This window comes from Jatropha curcas, chromosome 10 (assembly GCF_041381405.1).
Source record: "Jatropha curcas cultivar XTBG-Jc1 chromosome 10, XTBG_Jcur_1.0, whole genome shotgun sequence".
NCBI classification, from domain to species: domain Eukaryota; kingdom Viridiplantae; phylum Streptophyta; class Magnoliopsida; order Malpighiales; family Euphorbiaceae; genus Jatropha; species Jatropha curcas.
In genome coordinates this window covers 6267271-6282994 of record NC_143160.1, presented here as the reverse complement: position 1 = coordinate 6282994, position 15724 = coordinate 6267271, and the positions used below count along the sequence as shown (strand labels likewise).

At 33.5% G+C, this 15724-nt stretch overlaps 2 protein-coding genes and 2 long non-coding RNA genes across 4 annotated transcripts; 2 read left to right on the top strand and 2 right to left on the bottom strand.

The window, feature by feature from the left end:
- Window positions 1-218: 218 nt before the first annotated feature.
- Window positions 219-1373, bottom strand: LOC110010171 (golgin family A protein). The gene has a single exon (XM_020681776.2). It carries the CDS (start codon window positions 1358-1360, stop codon window positions 446-448), a length of 915 nt encoding a protein of 304 aa, XP_020537435.1. The 5' UTR covers window positions 1361-1373; the 3' UTR covers window positions 219-445.
- Window positions 1374-4216: 2843 nt separating this feature from the next.
- LOC149492978 (uncharacterized) lies at window positions 4217-6713 on the top strand. Its single transcript, XR_016322811.1, has 3 exons — window positions 4217-4911; window positions 5683-5748; window positions 6461-6713. It is a non-coding gene; the product is annotated as an uncharacterized LOC149492978 (long non-coding RNA).
- A 3538-nt stretch (window positions 6714-10251) lies between these two features.
- LOC149492977 (uncharacterized) lies at window positions 10252-12775 on the top strand. The gene is made up of 3 exons (XR_016322798.1): window positions 10252-10973; window positions 11745-11810; window positions 12523-12775. It is a non-coding gene; the product is annotated as an uncharacterized LOC149492977 (long non-coding RNA).
- Window positions 12776-14139: 1364 nt separating this feature from the next.
- Window positions 14140-15053, bottom strand: LOC105640767 (Calcium-binding EF-hand family protein). Its single transcript, XM_012225161.4, has one exon. The coding sequence runs from the start codon at window positions 14863-14865 to the stop codon at window positions 14263-14265; it is 603 nt and encodes a 200-aa protein (XP_012080551.1). The 5' UTR covers window positions 14866-15053; the 3' UTR covers window positions 14140-14262.
- Window positions 15054-15724: the final 671 nt, after the last annotated feature.

The window sequence follows — 15724 nt, the reverse complement described above, 5'->3', positions numbered from 1 at the left end:
TTTTTGACTGTCACCCTTATTAACTTAAAAATATAATTGATTTATTTAATAATAGAAAGCACACACTTCATTATAAAATTATTGTTTCCACTCTTTTTTTTCCCTATAAATTGTTGGTTCATTTAATTAAATCATTAATCATAATTGAAAATCTTTATGATTTAATTATTTCATCATTATGATGGTGATTTAAGAAATTCATATTATTAGAAACAAGACACAGGAACAGGAATTCTCCTGATGATTATTACTGTAATTAGTATAGCAGAAATACAGTTATCAAAAGCAAAACAAAACCTGCAAGAGCTTCCTCTAACAATAGTGATACAGTTTAGCCTGTGAATGAAGATTAAATACGCAATAATCCTCGTACAACTATTATAGCAACTTACATAAAACCTGCAAAAGCAATACAGTTAGCTCATGCATACATTGGTATAAGACATCAGCTAGTGCTTATACGACGTCTTATTGTCGTATCCCTTAGACTATAGGGTGCGCGCGCTGGCCATGGAGTTGTAGAAGCTTTCATTGATGGAACCTTCTGCGAACGACCACGCTTGTTTCCACTTAACTTGTTTGATTGCCGGTTGGTTCCCTCCTTAAATTTGTGCTCTTCGAATTGCTTCTCTCTCAATTCAAGTTCTTCCAATCTTTTCTTATATTCATCGTCTTTCTTTCTAAATTCTTCAAATTGCGTTTCGCGCTCTTCGAGTTGTTTCTCCCTCAATTCAAGTTCTTCCAATCTTTTCTGGTAGTCCTCATCTTTCTTTCTAAATTTTTTAGATTGCTCTTCCAATCGCTCCTCCTTTAACTCGAGTTCTTCTGACTTTTCTTGAAATCTCTTCTCGTCCAATTCGAATAGTATTGACTTTGCTTCAAGCTTGTCTCTCTCCCAACTAAAATTATCAACACAAGTTTTGAATTTCAGAAGATTAACTTGCAAATCTTGAATTTCTCCTTTAACCCACTCTACATCTAACTTGAACTGGTTCAACTTCAAGTCAATCATCCCATTAATATAATTATAAATCATTTCCAATCGCTTCTCTTTCTCTGCAAGCAATTTAACATGATCCCTCATTGATCCTTGCGCTAAATTTATCTCTTTCGCCGATAATTCTATCCACTGTCGACTCAAATCAAGACCCTTTTGTTTGAGTTCAAAATCCTTGACTCTATCAGTCACTGCTTCTTCCACGCGCTTCTCTTTCGCTTCAAGTTCTCTGTAACGTTCAACCATCAATTGCTCCATTGAGTCAAGCTCTTTAGAAAGTTCTCTAATGGAGGAATAAACGGAGTCGAAGTGGCCTTCTAGTTCTTTGCATTGAACAGAAAGCGAAAAAGGTTTACTAGCCATGGTGATATTTTACTTGCTGATTTCACAACGCACTTTTGTGCAAAGACCAAGCGCAATATATAGGGAATTTTCTCCTCCGTTTTGTTTCAGGATTCTGTATATTTGGAAACGGCGTCGTTGCACTTTCTCCTTTTAGGAGTAGGATTTCTGATCGGTCATCCCCATATAGAACGGCATCGTTGCAAGAACACCAGCCTTCGGCCCCACGCAGAAAAGAAAAAGACTACCGACCTAAAATGACGTGGCAACCAGCTGGCAGTTTGTAACGGCTAGCTTGCGTAACTAATGGATTGATTGGTTGGTTGGTCGGTGAGTTTTACCAGATTCGACCATCTAAACGTCGTCGTTTTCGTCAGGTGTCAACTTGGAAGCTGTCCATAAATAGCGTAAAACCCTAACTCCTCTTCTGCCTCTCAATCTCCGTCCCTCTGGGCACGTTGTTCATTCCTCTTCCTAAAATGGTTTCTCTTTTTTCTCTGTATTGTATTTTACATATATTGAATCAAGCGAATCCATTTTAGGAAGAGAATGAATACCGTTATCATAGAGATACTGAAACTCATAAACTCGAGAGAATTTGGTGGCGTCTTCATCTCTCTCTTTGAACACATGCAGTATTCATTCCTCTTTTAGAGATTAGATTCTGTTTACTTGAATCTGAATTTAATGTTTGCAAGGGAAATTAATACTGTTTTATCAAAGAGATTTTTTCCCTTTGCTGCTATGGCAGAATCTATTTGTTTCAGGTTGAAAAAAAAAAAAGAAGATTGTTACTTTCTCTAGATCCAATTCTCGTATATTATATAGCTTTTTGGCTGTTTAACTGTTTGTCTGCTTTTGTTTTAGTTGGCTCTTGGATGTCTATTTTCTGCTAGATTTAAATGTAAGAGCTGTTCTATTTAATTCTTTTTCATGTATTGATTGGATTTTGGCAAGGTTTTGCAGAGTTGGTAAATCTCTAGGGCAGTCTTTAGCAGCATAGATTGTTAGATACAGGGATGTCCCTTTTAGATTATAGATCTCCAGGTCATTACTAGTGCAGTTCTGTTGTGGTGATTTAGTTTTTGGTTGAATCTGTTCTTTTTGTTAGATGATAATCTATTCTTTAAAGTTTCCTGGATGGCTTGGAGAGAGATTTGAGCCAATTCTATTGAATAAACTTCACTGAAATAGCAATAAGCAGTAATTGGTCACTTTGTATGAGAAAATAGATTTAATTCTTCTTTAATTGAACTTGGTAGAGATTACTGCAACTTATCTTAAGCGAAACATATAAAATTCTCAGATGGCATGTTGGACAAACATTCCAATATGCACTTGTAAAAGATAAGGATTCAGAGCAGGAATATTTCTGTTTATGTTTAGTAAATTTTTACCTCTGCTTTTGAATTTTTGCCTTGCACTCTGCTTGTCTTCAGCTAATTTTGTCCATACAAAATCCTTGAAAGAAGCTTACATTTTTTTTTTTCCAGAAATGGTTCCTTTTTTACAACCTGTCTTGACAAGCTTTAATGGAGTCAAGCGAACTATTAGAGATGATATATTGCAGCAGGTGATCCAATTACTAAGTGATGAATCTTAGAGAGGGATCAGTATCAATGGGATATACCTCTGTAAGAATATAGCAAAATCTCTGGAAAATCTTTTAGGTTGGGTTTGCTTAAGCTAGTTTACTTTGGTAGTTGGCCTATTCTGTCATCGGAGTTTGGTGTGTGGTCTTTAAGACTTGGCCTTCGACTCTCTTTTGTTTTTGCAGAGCAAAAGAGAATGGAAGGGTTTGGATGTTCTTTTTTTATTTTAAAGAATTTTTATTAAGATATATATTCATTTTAGTTTACCAACAAGGTGGTAAGCAAAATAAATCAATCCTCTTAAGGTTAAGAATAAAAGTTTGAATTACAGTTTCTGATTTTACCAGACGAAAAAAGATTGTTTGAGCCTTAAGGTTTATTTTTGGAAGAAAATTGCTTTTATATAAATTTTAATTCTCTTTTCTAAATCTTTTCAAGATTGTAAACCTCAAGTGTTGAATCTACTATGCCTTATTACCAAATTACAACTGCTCAATGACTAAATTTATATTTTTGTAAAAATGTATTTTATTTTATGAAATTGAATAAACTCCATATCAATTAATGGTGCATGGTATGTTGCATTTTGATTTGCTAATATTTAATTTAAATGAATTAATAAAAAAATTTAATTAATGGTACGAGCACCTATTATAGGAGATACAACTAAATTGATTTTAATTAGAGCGCAAGAATTAAATTTTAAAGTTTGAAGGTTGAATATTTAAAATCTTAATTTTAAATATCCACCAAATTAGTTACAAACCATATTTTTTTTTAAATGAAGGTATTTTTAATCATAAACGTAAGCAAAGCAATTCCTCTGCCTTCAAAGAAATGAATCAATCCATGTGTATGTATATATTAACTGTTAAATTTTTTTGGGAAGGAAAAATGAAAATGCACAGGATGATTCACAATGCTTTGCACTTTATTGAATTAACAAAAGAATGTGTTTATTTATAGGCTTATAAGTGAATTAAATAAGACCTAAAAATACTCCTAAAAATCATTAATCTTAATAACAAAAATATCAAATTCTATGCAGAAAATCTGTACTAAATAAAATTGAAATCTCAAAATATTTTTAGTAATATTATTTTGAATTAATCTTAACATTCTCTCTTAATTCAAACATAATATTTTTTTATTATAGTAATTAACAATTAAAAATTTTTAATCTAGCATTTGAAGCACCTCTCTTCAATTAATTTTGCTGAAGCACCTCTCTCTAACTCATCATTTTGATGCACTTCTCATCAAATATTGATGCTGAAATAACCCGAATTTTTATTTTCAAAATTTTTCCAATTAAATTTAATGAACCGACAGCCTGGAAATTAATATTAATATTTTAGTGCAACTACTATGAGAAACCGAACCAAAAACCGATTGAAAAATTTGAAAACCAGTTAAAAATCGATGATTTGGGCCGAATCGAACCGAATCGAACCGGTTCGACCCAAACCATCTAGAAAATTCTCTTTTTCTTTTATCTCCAACGCTAAACTCACTCCCCCTCACCAGCGCACCTCCACTCCATCGCCACTGTCACCACAGCGCCACCGCCACTCCTCCCTCTTCTTCTTCTTTTTCTTCTCCTTCTTCTTCTTCTTCTCCTTCTTCTTCTTTCCTTTCTTCCTTTTTCTTTCTTTTTCTTTCCTTGTGCCTGCGTTCTTGGCGAGACAGAGGCAACGCAGCAGAGCCGCGCGCCACTGCCACTCGGCCACCGCCCCTACTGCAGCTCGGCAACGCAGCAGCTCCTCGTCTCCTCGGCCAGATCGCGTTGCTGTTCCTCTGTCGCGCCTACAGCAGCAGCACAGCCTTGTCAAGCCGTCGCTGCCACTACAGATCGGGCCTCCGCCGGCGTCACAGCAGCTCTGCCGTCTTTCCAGCACGCCGATCGGTCGTCTCCACCTCTCTCCGCCACTGCCAGTCGAGTTCGACCACCGGCAGTTACTGCTTTTTAACCCGACACGCGTAAGAATTTTCGATCTAGCAATAATTAATTAATTAACGTTAATTTAGTTAATGTTATTTAGTTAATGTTATTAGTAGTTAATTAATTAACATTAATTGTGTTAATGTTAATGTTATTTAGATAATGAAATATTAGTTAATTAAATTAGTATTAGATATTAATATTAGATAATGAAATTAATTTTATTATTTGTAATTAATTAATCTAGCTAAGTTAATGTTAGAAATGTTAGATAATGAAATTAATCTTATTATTTGTAGTTAATTCAATTTGGTAAATGTGAGTAGTTAATAGCTTTATAATTTTATTGTTGATTTAATTAAGGTAGCTTAGATATAATGTTATTGTAATGTATAAATTGGATTGTGTGGTGATGTTGAGATTAAGGAGGATGGGAAACTGTTGTTTGATTAATTGCCCGACGGATGGGCCGTATGGATTGAATATTTGTGAAATTGTTGATATTTTAACAGGTAGATAGTCCAATTTTTAGGGGAGATGCTGCCGAAATTTCGGTAGAAAAATAAAATAAATTCGGTATAAAAAAAAAATAAATAAATAAAATAAATTTCGGTAGGAAATAAAATAGAAGTCAAAAGAAAATAAAGAAAATAGTGTTCGGTAGAAAAATAAATTTATTATAGAAAATAAATTAAATCTCGAGATTAAATTACGTAGAAGAGTTAGAATATAAAATAAAAATTTTAGAGTGGTAAAGAAATATTGTCTGATAGAATTATTTTCTTTTGTGTCGTTCTAACTTTGCGTAGATCGCCCGGGTCCATCTAGTGCTCCTCCAGGACAGAATCAAAGCTAGAACTTCGCTCTCCATCACTGTGAGTAATAATAAATAATGCATGTCAACACTGCATTTGCATAACATTACATTTTTATATATTTACATATTGTATTTTCTCAAATATATTATGTTATGATCACTATAATTATACTTATGCATAATTGTGCATTTGGATGAAATTGGTGTATTATGATAAATGAATTGTTTGATTATTTGTGCTGTGTATATACTGTGCTCTGTTTGTGTGGAGTTAGGATGAAGTGGGTCACCCTGGGTTTGTGAGGACGGTCGATAAATATGGATCCTGATGAATTGATGAAATTGGACCGTCGGCCGGGTAAATGGGAGATCGGCGCCCCCGTGTGCACCTGATGAATTGATGAAATGATGTTGATGAGATGGAAAAGAAAAGAGTGAATGTAAAATAAAATATTGAGAGGACTGGTCAAGTGAGGATTAGACCGGTCGGCCAGATATGGGGGATTGGCTCCCCGGGTGCACATGTTTGAGAGGATGGGCTGTTTGAGAGGACGGCTCGTCGGGGGTTTAGGTGACGCCACTGACTAATTTCCACGTGATGTGATTATTTGAAGGTGATATTGTTTGTGGGTGCTGATGTAATGTCATATGATTGACTGTTGTGTGTTCATTCAGTATACTAGGGTGCATTTTGCTTGACTGTATGTGGTGTGTATTATTTATTATTATTCACTGAGTTGCAAAACTCACCCCCCCAACAAACCTCCCAGGTACTAGGAAGCAGCTGATTCGACTGGAGCTCTGCAATCTTCTCCGCAGAGTTATAAATGTAAACTTTATATTCCTGTTATTTAATTTTGGATGTATAAATTATTCTGTTATCAGATTATTCTTGGACTCCGCAGTTATAGGGTTGTGTATTAATATTGGACTTATTGTTAGCACTACACTATAAATTAAATGTTAGGTAATTAGCTGCAGGTGAACCAGTAAGCCCATAACGTGATTATAATTTATTGTGAATAGGCCCTGGTTATACATTATGTGTTATTTGAGTTTGGGCCAGATGTTTGTATATGGGTTTACTGTTTTGATGAAATTGGAAAAGATAGGTAGACATATTGGATAATTTAGGCTTACTACGGGCCTCGGGGGCCTTAAGCTTACCTGGGCCCTAGTGCCGGTCCGGCCCATGGAAACGGGTCGTGACAAAGGTGGTATCAGAGCATAAGTTTATAAGTTTAGATGTAACTGCGGAGTAATTCCTGTTATGTCTTGACATTGTCCTCCTTGCTTTTCCCTTCAGCGTTGTTCGCAACCAGACTAAAGTCAAGTTGTTTAATGATTAAAATTTGCATCCTTGTTCGTTAGAGATGTGATTTAGTTAATGATGCTAGGAGACGGTTTAAACAAAAATCCTTCTATGGAATAAATAATAGTCATATATAATTTAAGTATGTAAGAAGATAAGTTGCATATGAATAATAAATTGAAGTCAAATACTGTAAGTGTACTATTTTATTTAATATGTGTTGAATGTAGAATACATATAAAAAAAAAAAAAAAAAAAAAGAAGAAGATGCATGAGTGCGTGTATATGTGTGCCTGCAGAATTGAGAATTAGTTGCTAGTTTTATTTAATAAGAGAACTAAACGATTCGGATTTGAGGACATTAGAATATATTTAATTGGTGCCTTGAATTAATATATGTATTTGGTGACATTTACATGATGTTGGTTGGTGGAATTTATTATAGTTATTGGGGTAAATATTTTCTGGATGGAATAATTACATTAATTAGTATAAGTACATAACTGATTTTTTATAAGATTTAAATATTGAAGGATTTGGTGTGATTTGCTATAATAATTGGAGATGAGTATTTTTCATAAAGAATAATATTGGTGGAATTATTATACCAAGTGATTTTTAATTATGAGAAGTAATTACTGCTTGGTGGAGTAAAGTGTATTGTAGCATTCATCAACTATTCCTTTTCAAGTGTATGAATATAGGGAATCATATAAATTATTGTGGTTATAAGAAACGTAAATTGTGATCCGTAGTAAGAGACAAATTACTCTACTCTGTATGCATTTAGTAATGGATATTGTGTGGATTGTGGCATCTTATGGTTTAATATGGTACAAGTAAGAATTAAATCTAATGGTATTTAGCTTTTGATATTTAAAATAATTGTTGCACACTCGATGGTATGTGAATTACAATCAATGATTTTGTTTAATGGGAGATTCTATGATCTGAGGACTCCATAAGGGAATTAAGGTACTTACGTTATGTAAATATTGGGCTATGATGATTAAGAGTATTGGTGAATGACATCGGACATGGAGAGATAATTGTCCAATTATTTAATTGATATAATACTAGTAAATTAGATAAGTAAGGATGGATCTAGTCCTGTTATTGTATGGATATTAAGAAAAGAATCAATTGTAGAAACGTGAAGAGTATGAATTAATGTGAGTTAAATGAGGATAGTCAGTAATTAGAGGTTTAATAAATTAGGGATTATGGGTAACAAGATTCGACGAAAATAAAAATAATGATACATCAGCGGATTTAAGATAAAGACCTCTATATTTTGGGATTTCATGAGTGTAGAAAAATTGTGGTTTACAGTCATGAAAGAGTTATGGATCCATGTGTGATATAATTAAGAACTTAGTACTTATATTCAGAAAGATAGACTTTCTACTGGAGAGAGAGATAAGAAAATTTTGACTTATGTAATTTGATAGCATCTAGTTGGGAAATAGTAATGATTGGGAATAAGAGTTGATAAAAGATCATGGGGGCTTAGCTTGAGATGACAACGAATGTGAATAAATTTAATCTCTTGACGTAAAGCAATTAAAATAAGGAAATTCTATTAATTAGTGCAACTTTTGCAAGTTACTTGTTTTATTGGATAAAGAAGGAAAATTATATTTATGTCCTTAGTAGAACGTAAAGGTAATTAGAGTATTTTCATTTATTAGTAAGCTAGCTGGGTTTTAATTTACTATTTATTTTGGATATTGAAAATTTGTGCAAGAATAAACAAGTGAACTTGAGATAGTTTTAACAACTTTGGTGAGGAGAATACATGCTAGTATTTGAAGACTGAAAAGATAAACTATAGAACTGTTGGATGTGATTACGGGATGGTTTGAGATTATATTTTAATTATATTGGAATGCCAACTCATGGATGTCGATTAGATCATTAATCAATTTAAATTGCTCATGGTTTGATTGAGGTACCATTTAGAGCGAAAATTATTAATGCATAATGTGGAGTCAATGTAAAGTTATTCCGAATTCCTTAGCAATTGAGAGAAATTATGATTGAATGAATAGAATTGTGTTATAAATGGCAGTTTGCGACTTATCTTATTGTTTAAGGGAAGATTTAAATAGTTAGGTCCATTCGAGAACTGGTACATTGTAACTCTGATGTTGAAGGATTCAATAAGTTGTTAACCTTGTTTAGGGTAAAGAACGTAGAGAGAACATAATTAAGGTTGAGGATATTCTTAGATCGTATAAGGTATAAATTGTACAAATCTTGGAGATGATAGACTTGGAGAAAAGGAATAACTCAATGATATTATTATCTGAATATTCATAGGCATTCATGAGATTAAGAATAAACATAAGACAAAGGACATAGTCTAATCAGGAGTTGAATTATGGGTTTAACATTCTTGATCTCTTACTTAGCTAGAGAAATGTCATGATTTTGTTTGAAATAAGCTTGTAGTAGTGGCAAGAATTTGTTCTCTTTAATTGGAAATGATCAAATAGTACTTAATAGCAGAATTTGATAAGAATCGAAAACTTTCTTGAATTGGCAGCAATCATCTTACTTAATTATGAACAACGTCAATGATTATGAGGGCAAATATATGGAATTGGAGTTGATGGAAAATGGATGAGTCAGCATGTAGGTTTTGAATTTTAAAATAAGGAGTCCAAATTGAGATAGTAGTAAATTTGATTGAATATGCGGATTCTTATATAAGTAAGGTTAAATACTTGGTTTGTGTATGAGTTTCTTATGGAGCGATGATCTTTGCCTATGATAGCTAGTGAGAGAATAAATGACGATACATCAATGTAAGGACACATGATTTAGAGCTAATGAGATTAATAACCCTTACTTAAGCAGAGGTTATAAGTGATTAAAATTCTTACGTGTAAAGGTGAATACTAGTGTCGAATCTGTACTTACTTGACTTGACGACTTATAGATATAGTACAACTCAAGTTTAAATTAACTATGGTAATAAGGTAGGTAACTTTGGGGCTAGATTCATCTCATAATCATCCTACCCTCCCTATAAATTGAATTTTCTTCCCATTGGTTTGTCTTCATAATTTAATAAAAATTAATTCTACTGGTCTGACTAACGAACTTAAAAATATTTATCTCATCTTCTTGATTCATCCTTCTATCTGCTCAACAGCATTATGTGAGAAGTACAGCCACCATTGTCGTAAACAATTGTTTCATCCTAGTTTCTTGTTATTTTCAAAATTCGAGGACGAATTTTTTTTAAGGGGGGGAGACTGAAATAACCCGAATTTTTATTTTCAAAATTTTTCCAATTAAATTTAATGAACCGACAGCCTGGAAATTAATATTAATATTTTAGTGCAACTACTATGAGAAACCGAACCAAAAACCGATTGAAAAATTTGAAAACCAGTTAAAAATCGATGATTTGGGCCGAATCGAACCGAATCGAACCGGTTCGACCCAAACCATCTAGAAAATTCTCTTTTTCTTTTATCTCCAACGCTAAACTCACTCCCCCTCACCAGCGCACCTCCACTCCATCGCCACTGTCACCACAGCGCCACCGCCACTCCTCCCTCTTCTTCTTCTTTTTCTTCTCCTTCTTCTTCTTCTTCTCCTTCTTCTTCTTTCCTTTCTTCCTTTTTCTTTCTTTTTCTTTCCTTGTGCCTGCGTTCTTGGCGAGACAGAGGCAACGCAGCAGAGCCGCGCGCCACTGCCACTCGGCCACCGCCCCTACTGCAGCTCGGCAACGCAGCAGCTCCTCGTCTCCTCGGCCAGATCGCGTTGCTGTTCCTCTGTCGCGCCTACAGCAGCAGCACAGCCTTGTCAAGCCGTCGCTGCCACTACAGATCGGGCCTCCGCCGGCGTCACAGCAGCTCTGCCGTCTTTCCAGCACGCCGATCGGTCGTCTCCACCTCTCTCCGCCACTGCCAGTCGAGTTCGACCACTGGCAGTTACTGCTTTTTAACCCGACACGCGTAAGAATTTTCGATCTAGCAATAATTAATTAATTAACGTTAATTTAGTTAATGTTATTTAGTTAATGTTATTAGTAGTTAATTAATTAACATTAATTGTGTTAATGTTAATGTTATTTAGATAATGAAATATTAGTTAATTAAATTAGTATTAGATATTAATATTAGATAATGAAATTAATTTTATTATTTGTAATTAATTAATCTAGCTAAGTTAATGTTAGAAATGTTAGATAATGAAATTAATCTTATTATTTGTAGTTAATTCAATTTGGTAAATGTGAGTAGTTAATAGCTTTATAATTTTATTGTTGATTTAATTAAGGTAGCTTAGATATAATGTTATTGTAATGTATAAATTGGATTGTGTGGTGATGTTGAGATTAAGGAGGATGGGAAACTGTTGTTTGATTAATTGCCCGACGGATGGGCCGTATGGATTGAATATTTGTGAAATTGTTGATATTTTAACAGGTAGATAGTCCAATTTTTAGGGGAGGTGCTGCCGAAATTTCGGTAGAAAAATAAAATAAATTCGGTATAAAAAAAAAATAAATAAATAAAATAAATTTCGGTAGGAAATAAAATAGAAGTCAAAAGAAAATAAAGAAAATAGTGTTCGGTAGAAAAATAAATTTATTATAAAAAATAAATTAAATCTCGAGATTAAATTACGTAGAAGAGTTAGAATATAAAATAAAAATTTTAGAGTGGTAAAGAAATATTGTCTGATAGAATTATTTTCTTTTGTGTCGTTCTAACTTTGCGTAGATCGCCCGGGTCCATCTAGTGCTCCTCCAGGACAGAATCAAAGCTAGAACTTCGCTCTCCATCACTGTGAGTAATAATAAATAATGCATGTCAACACTGCATTTGCATAACATTACATTTTTATATATTTACATATTGTATTTTCTCAAATATATTATGTTATGATCACTATAATTATACTTATGCATAATTGTGCATTTGGATGAAATTGGTGTATTATGATAAATGAATTGTTTGATTATTTGTGCTGTGTATATACTGTGCTCTGTTTGTGTGGAGTTAGGATGAAGTGGGTCACCCTGGGTTTGTGAGGACGGTCGATAAATATGGATCCTGATGAATTGATGAAATTGGACCGTCGGCCGGGTAAATGGGAGATCGGCGCCCCCGTGTGCACCTGATGAATTGATGAAATGATGTTGATGAGATGGAAAAGAAAAGAGTGAATGTAAAATAAAATATTGAGAGGACTGGTCAAGTGAGGATTAGACCGGTCGGCCAGATATGGGGGATTGGCTCCCCGGGTGCACATGTTTGAGAGGATGGGCTGTTTGAGAGGACGGCTCGTCGGGGGTTTAGGTGACGCCACTGACTAATTTCCACGTGATGTGATTATTTGAAGGTGATATTGTTTGTGGGTGCTGATGTAATGTCATATGATTGACTGTTGTGTGTTCATTCAGTATACTAGGGTGCATTTTGCTTGACTGTATGTGGTGTGTATTATTTATTATTATTCACTGAGTTGCAAAACTCACCCCCCCAACAAACCTCCCAGGTACTAGGAAGCAGCTGATTCGACTGGAGCTCTGCAATCTTCTCCGCAGAGTTATAAATGTAAACTTTATATTCCTGTTATTTAATTTTGGATGTATAAATTATTCTGTTATCAGATTATTCTTGGACTCCGCAGTTATAGGGTTGTGTATTAATATTGGACTTATTGTTAGCACTACACTATAAATTAAATGTTAGGTAATTAGCTGCAGGTGAACCAGTAAGCCCATAACGTGATTATAATTTATTGTGAATAGGCCCTGGTTATACATTATGTGTTATTTGAGTTTGGGCCAGATGTTTGTATATGGGTTTACTGTTTTGATGAAATTGGAAAAGATAGGTAGACATATTGGATAATTTAGGCTTACTACGGGCCTCGGGGGCCTTAAGCTTACCTGGGCCCTAGTGCCGGTCCGGCCCATGGAAACGGGTCGTGACAGATGCACTTCTCATCAAACTAGCAAATGAATTTTAATTGTTCTTTTTTTTTTTTTTTGAAGCACTTCTCTTCAAATATTGATGCACCTCTCATCACTTTCTTTATTTTGGAGCACTTCTCTCCAATACTCAAAGAAGAGTTCCTTCCTCTTACACAAAATTTGATTGATTTTTATACCTGCAATCTTTTTGAATATGACCAAATTTCTTACAATTAAAACATTGAAGTTTACCTTTATGCCAACAATCATTTTCATTATGATTATCTTTCTTGCATATGCCACATAGTGGAAATTTTCTTCTTTTTGATAAAAATTTGTTCGTTGTCTTGGCAACAAAAGCAGCCTCTATAGTATTATCTTCTCTAAATGCTCTCCGTTGCTCCACAGCTTGTAGTGCATTAGTTAGTTCACCAACGGAAATTTCAGAAAGATTTTTTGTGTGTTCAAGAGAAGAAATTTTGGACTCAAATTTTTCGGATAAACTTATTAGAATTTTTTCAACCACCCTTCTTTCAGGAAATTCTTCACCAAGTAATCTAATTTTGTTAACAATGGACATGAAATTGTTAACATATTCTTTGACACCTCCAGATGTTTTCATTTTTTGCATCTCAAATTCTCTTTTAAGATTCAAAACTTGCATCAATTTCGTCTGCTCGTTGCTTTGATACTCATTTTTTAATGAGTCCCATATCTCCTTTGCTGTTTCATAAGTCATAATACTTGTGAAAATTATATCCGAAACAGAAGAATGAAGGCAGATTTTTGCTTTGAATTTTTTTGGCTTTTTCTTCGCTATGATTCTTAATTTGAACCATAGTTGGGTTGGATGGCAATGAATTTTCTGTTTCAACATGCTCCCATAAGTCATAAGCTTGTAAATAAGCTTTCATTTTAACAGCTCATAGTTGATAATTTTCACCAACAAAAATTGGAGGGGAAGAAAATGAAATAGTGTTTGTGGCCATTTAACAGACAAGCTCTGATACCATGTTGAAATTTTGAAAAGAAAAATAGAAATGTACAAGATGATTAACAATGCTTTGCACTTCATTGAATTAACAAAAGAATATGCCTATTTATAGGCTTACAAGTGAATCAAATAAGTCATAAAAATCATTAATCTTAATAACAAAAATATCAAATTCTATACAAAAAATCTGCACTAAATAAAATTGAAATCTCAAAATATTTTTAATAATATTATTTTGAATTAATCTTAACATTAACGTATACTGTTAGATTGCTCCTTAGACAAAACTATCATAAGGAAAACCAGAAAACCATTATATTGCTTTCTAATCGAAGCTTTTAGCCACAAGCTTTACAAATTCAGTAAAATCAATAACTCCATCTCCATTATCATCATAAGCTCTAATCATCCTTCTACATTCTTCTTCTGTAGCTTCCACAGAACACAATGTACAGACAACTTTCCTCAACTCCTTTGAATCAATAAACCCATCATTATTTTCATCAAACATAGAGAAAGCTTCTCTAATTTCTTGAAAGCTTGGCTCCTCTTCTTCAAAAAGAGTAGTAATGTCATTTGAGCCCAACCTATCCTTTAACTTATCACCATCTGGGTCATAGCAAGTTCCTATCTGCTTCATCACCATTGCCACCTCTCCTCTACCTAATTCCTCAGAACAATAATTTAAATTCTTACGATTTTTTATATATCTGTCAATGAAATGTTTCTTTGATGACTCCCAGCTTTCAGCAGAAACCCTCTTTATGTAGAAAAACACATTCAAGAAGGAATTGGAAAGTTGGCAAAAACCGGAATAGAAATCTTTAAGGGTGATTATAAAGTCGAGAATTGTTAGCAAGAACAATATACCAACTAGTGAAACAGAGTCTGCTGCGGCAGATACATCTTCATATTTAGTGTATTCCATTTTTTTTTTTTTTTTTTTTTTTTGTATAAATGGTAAAAATAGATGAGAAGACTAAAACAGAGGGAGATAGATTTTGGGTTTGGTCAGTGCAATTGAATAGCTTCTGTGGGATGCTATATATAGAAATGGAGTAAAACTGAAGAGGAAATGGTGAAGAAGAAACATGGCAATGTCGGAAGAACTTGCCAACAACTCGTTTTCATTAGTTTAATCTGCTTTATTCCTTCGTTAACTTCATTGCCAAGAGAATATAAATAGGTTACTAGTATTTTATTTTCTTGTTTACATATTTTCAGAGAAAGTTCCAGGAAATTTTGTAGTTCAAAACAATGAGAATATCTATGGGCGAAGTTACTGCAGTACAACGACGTCGTTGTTGCAATTTAAATTTATAATTAGTAATCATTTGTACAAATCTTATTAAAGAATTCTGAATAGCAGGACCAAAGTTCCGGCTTTATTTGGATAGAATTTAGAAAAACGGTAGGAATAGCATATCCAGCTTCTAAGAAATGAACAAAAGAAATTAAATTGCAGAAAGCAAAATGCTAAAAGCATAAATATTAAGCAAGACTGACTTTGCATTTTTTTTCTCATAGGTGAGAAAACAGATTCGACATTCAAGAAACGTATTCAGTGTGAGAGAAAAATAATTTTTATATTTTACTACCCAAAAGGCAAGAGCATATAAATCCACTGTGAAAAAAAGTTGGAGAAACATGTCTTTATTAGAAAAGAAAAAATTTCACATTACGAGTCTTTCTCTTGAGATTATATAACTGTTCATAAAATTAAATTTGATGGTAAAAAAATGTTTTTTCTTTGAAGAAAGTTTTGTATTTTTCAATGTTATATAAGT

Excerpts from the sequence above, each read along its gene's own strand:
- LOC110010171 (XM_020681776.2), bottom strand. The coding sequence starts at position 1,360 with ATGGCTAGTAAACCTTTTTCGCTTTCTGTTCAATGCAAAGAACTAGAA.
- LOC105640767 (XM_012225161.4), bottom strand. The coding sequence starts at position 14,865 with ATGGAATACACTAAATATGAAGATGTATCTGCCGCAGCAGACTCTGTT.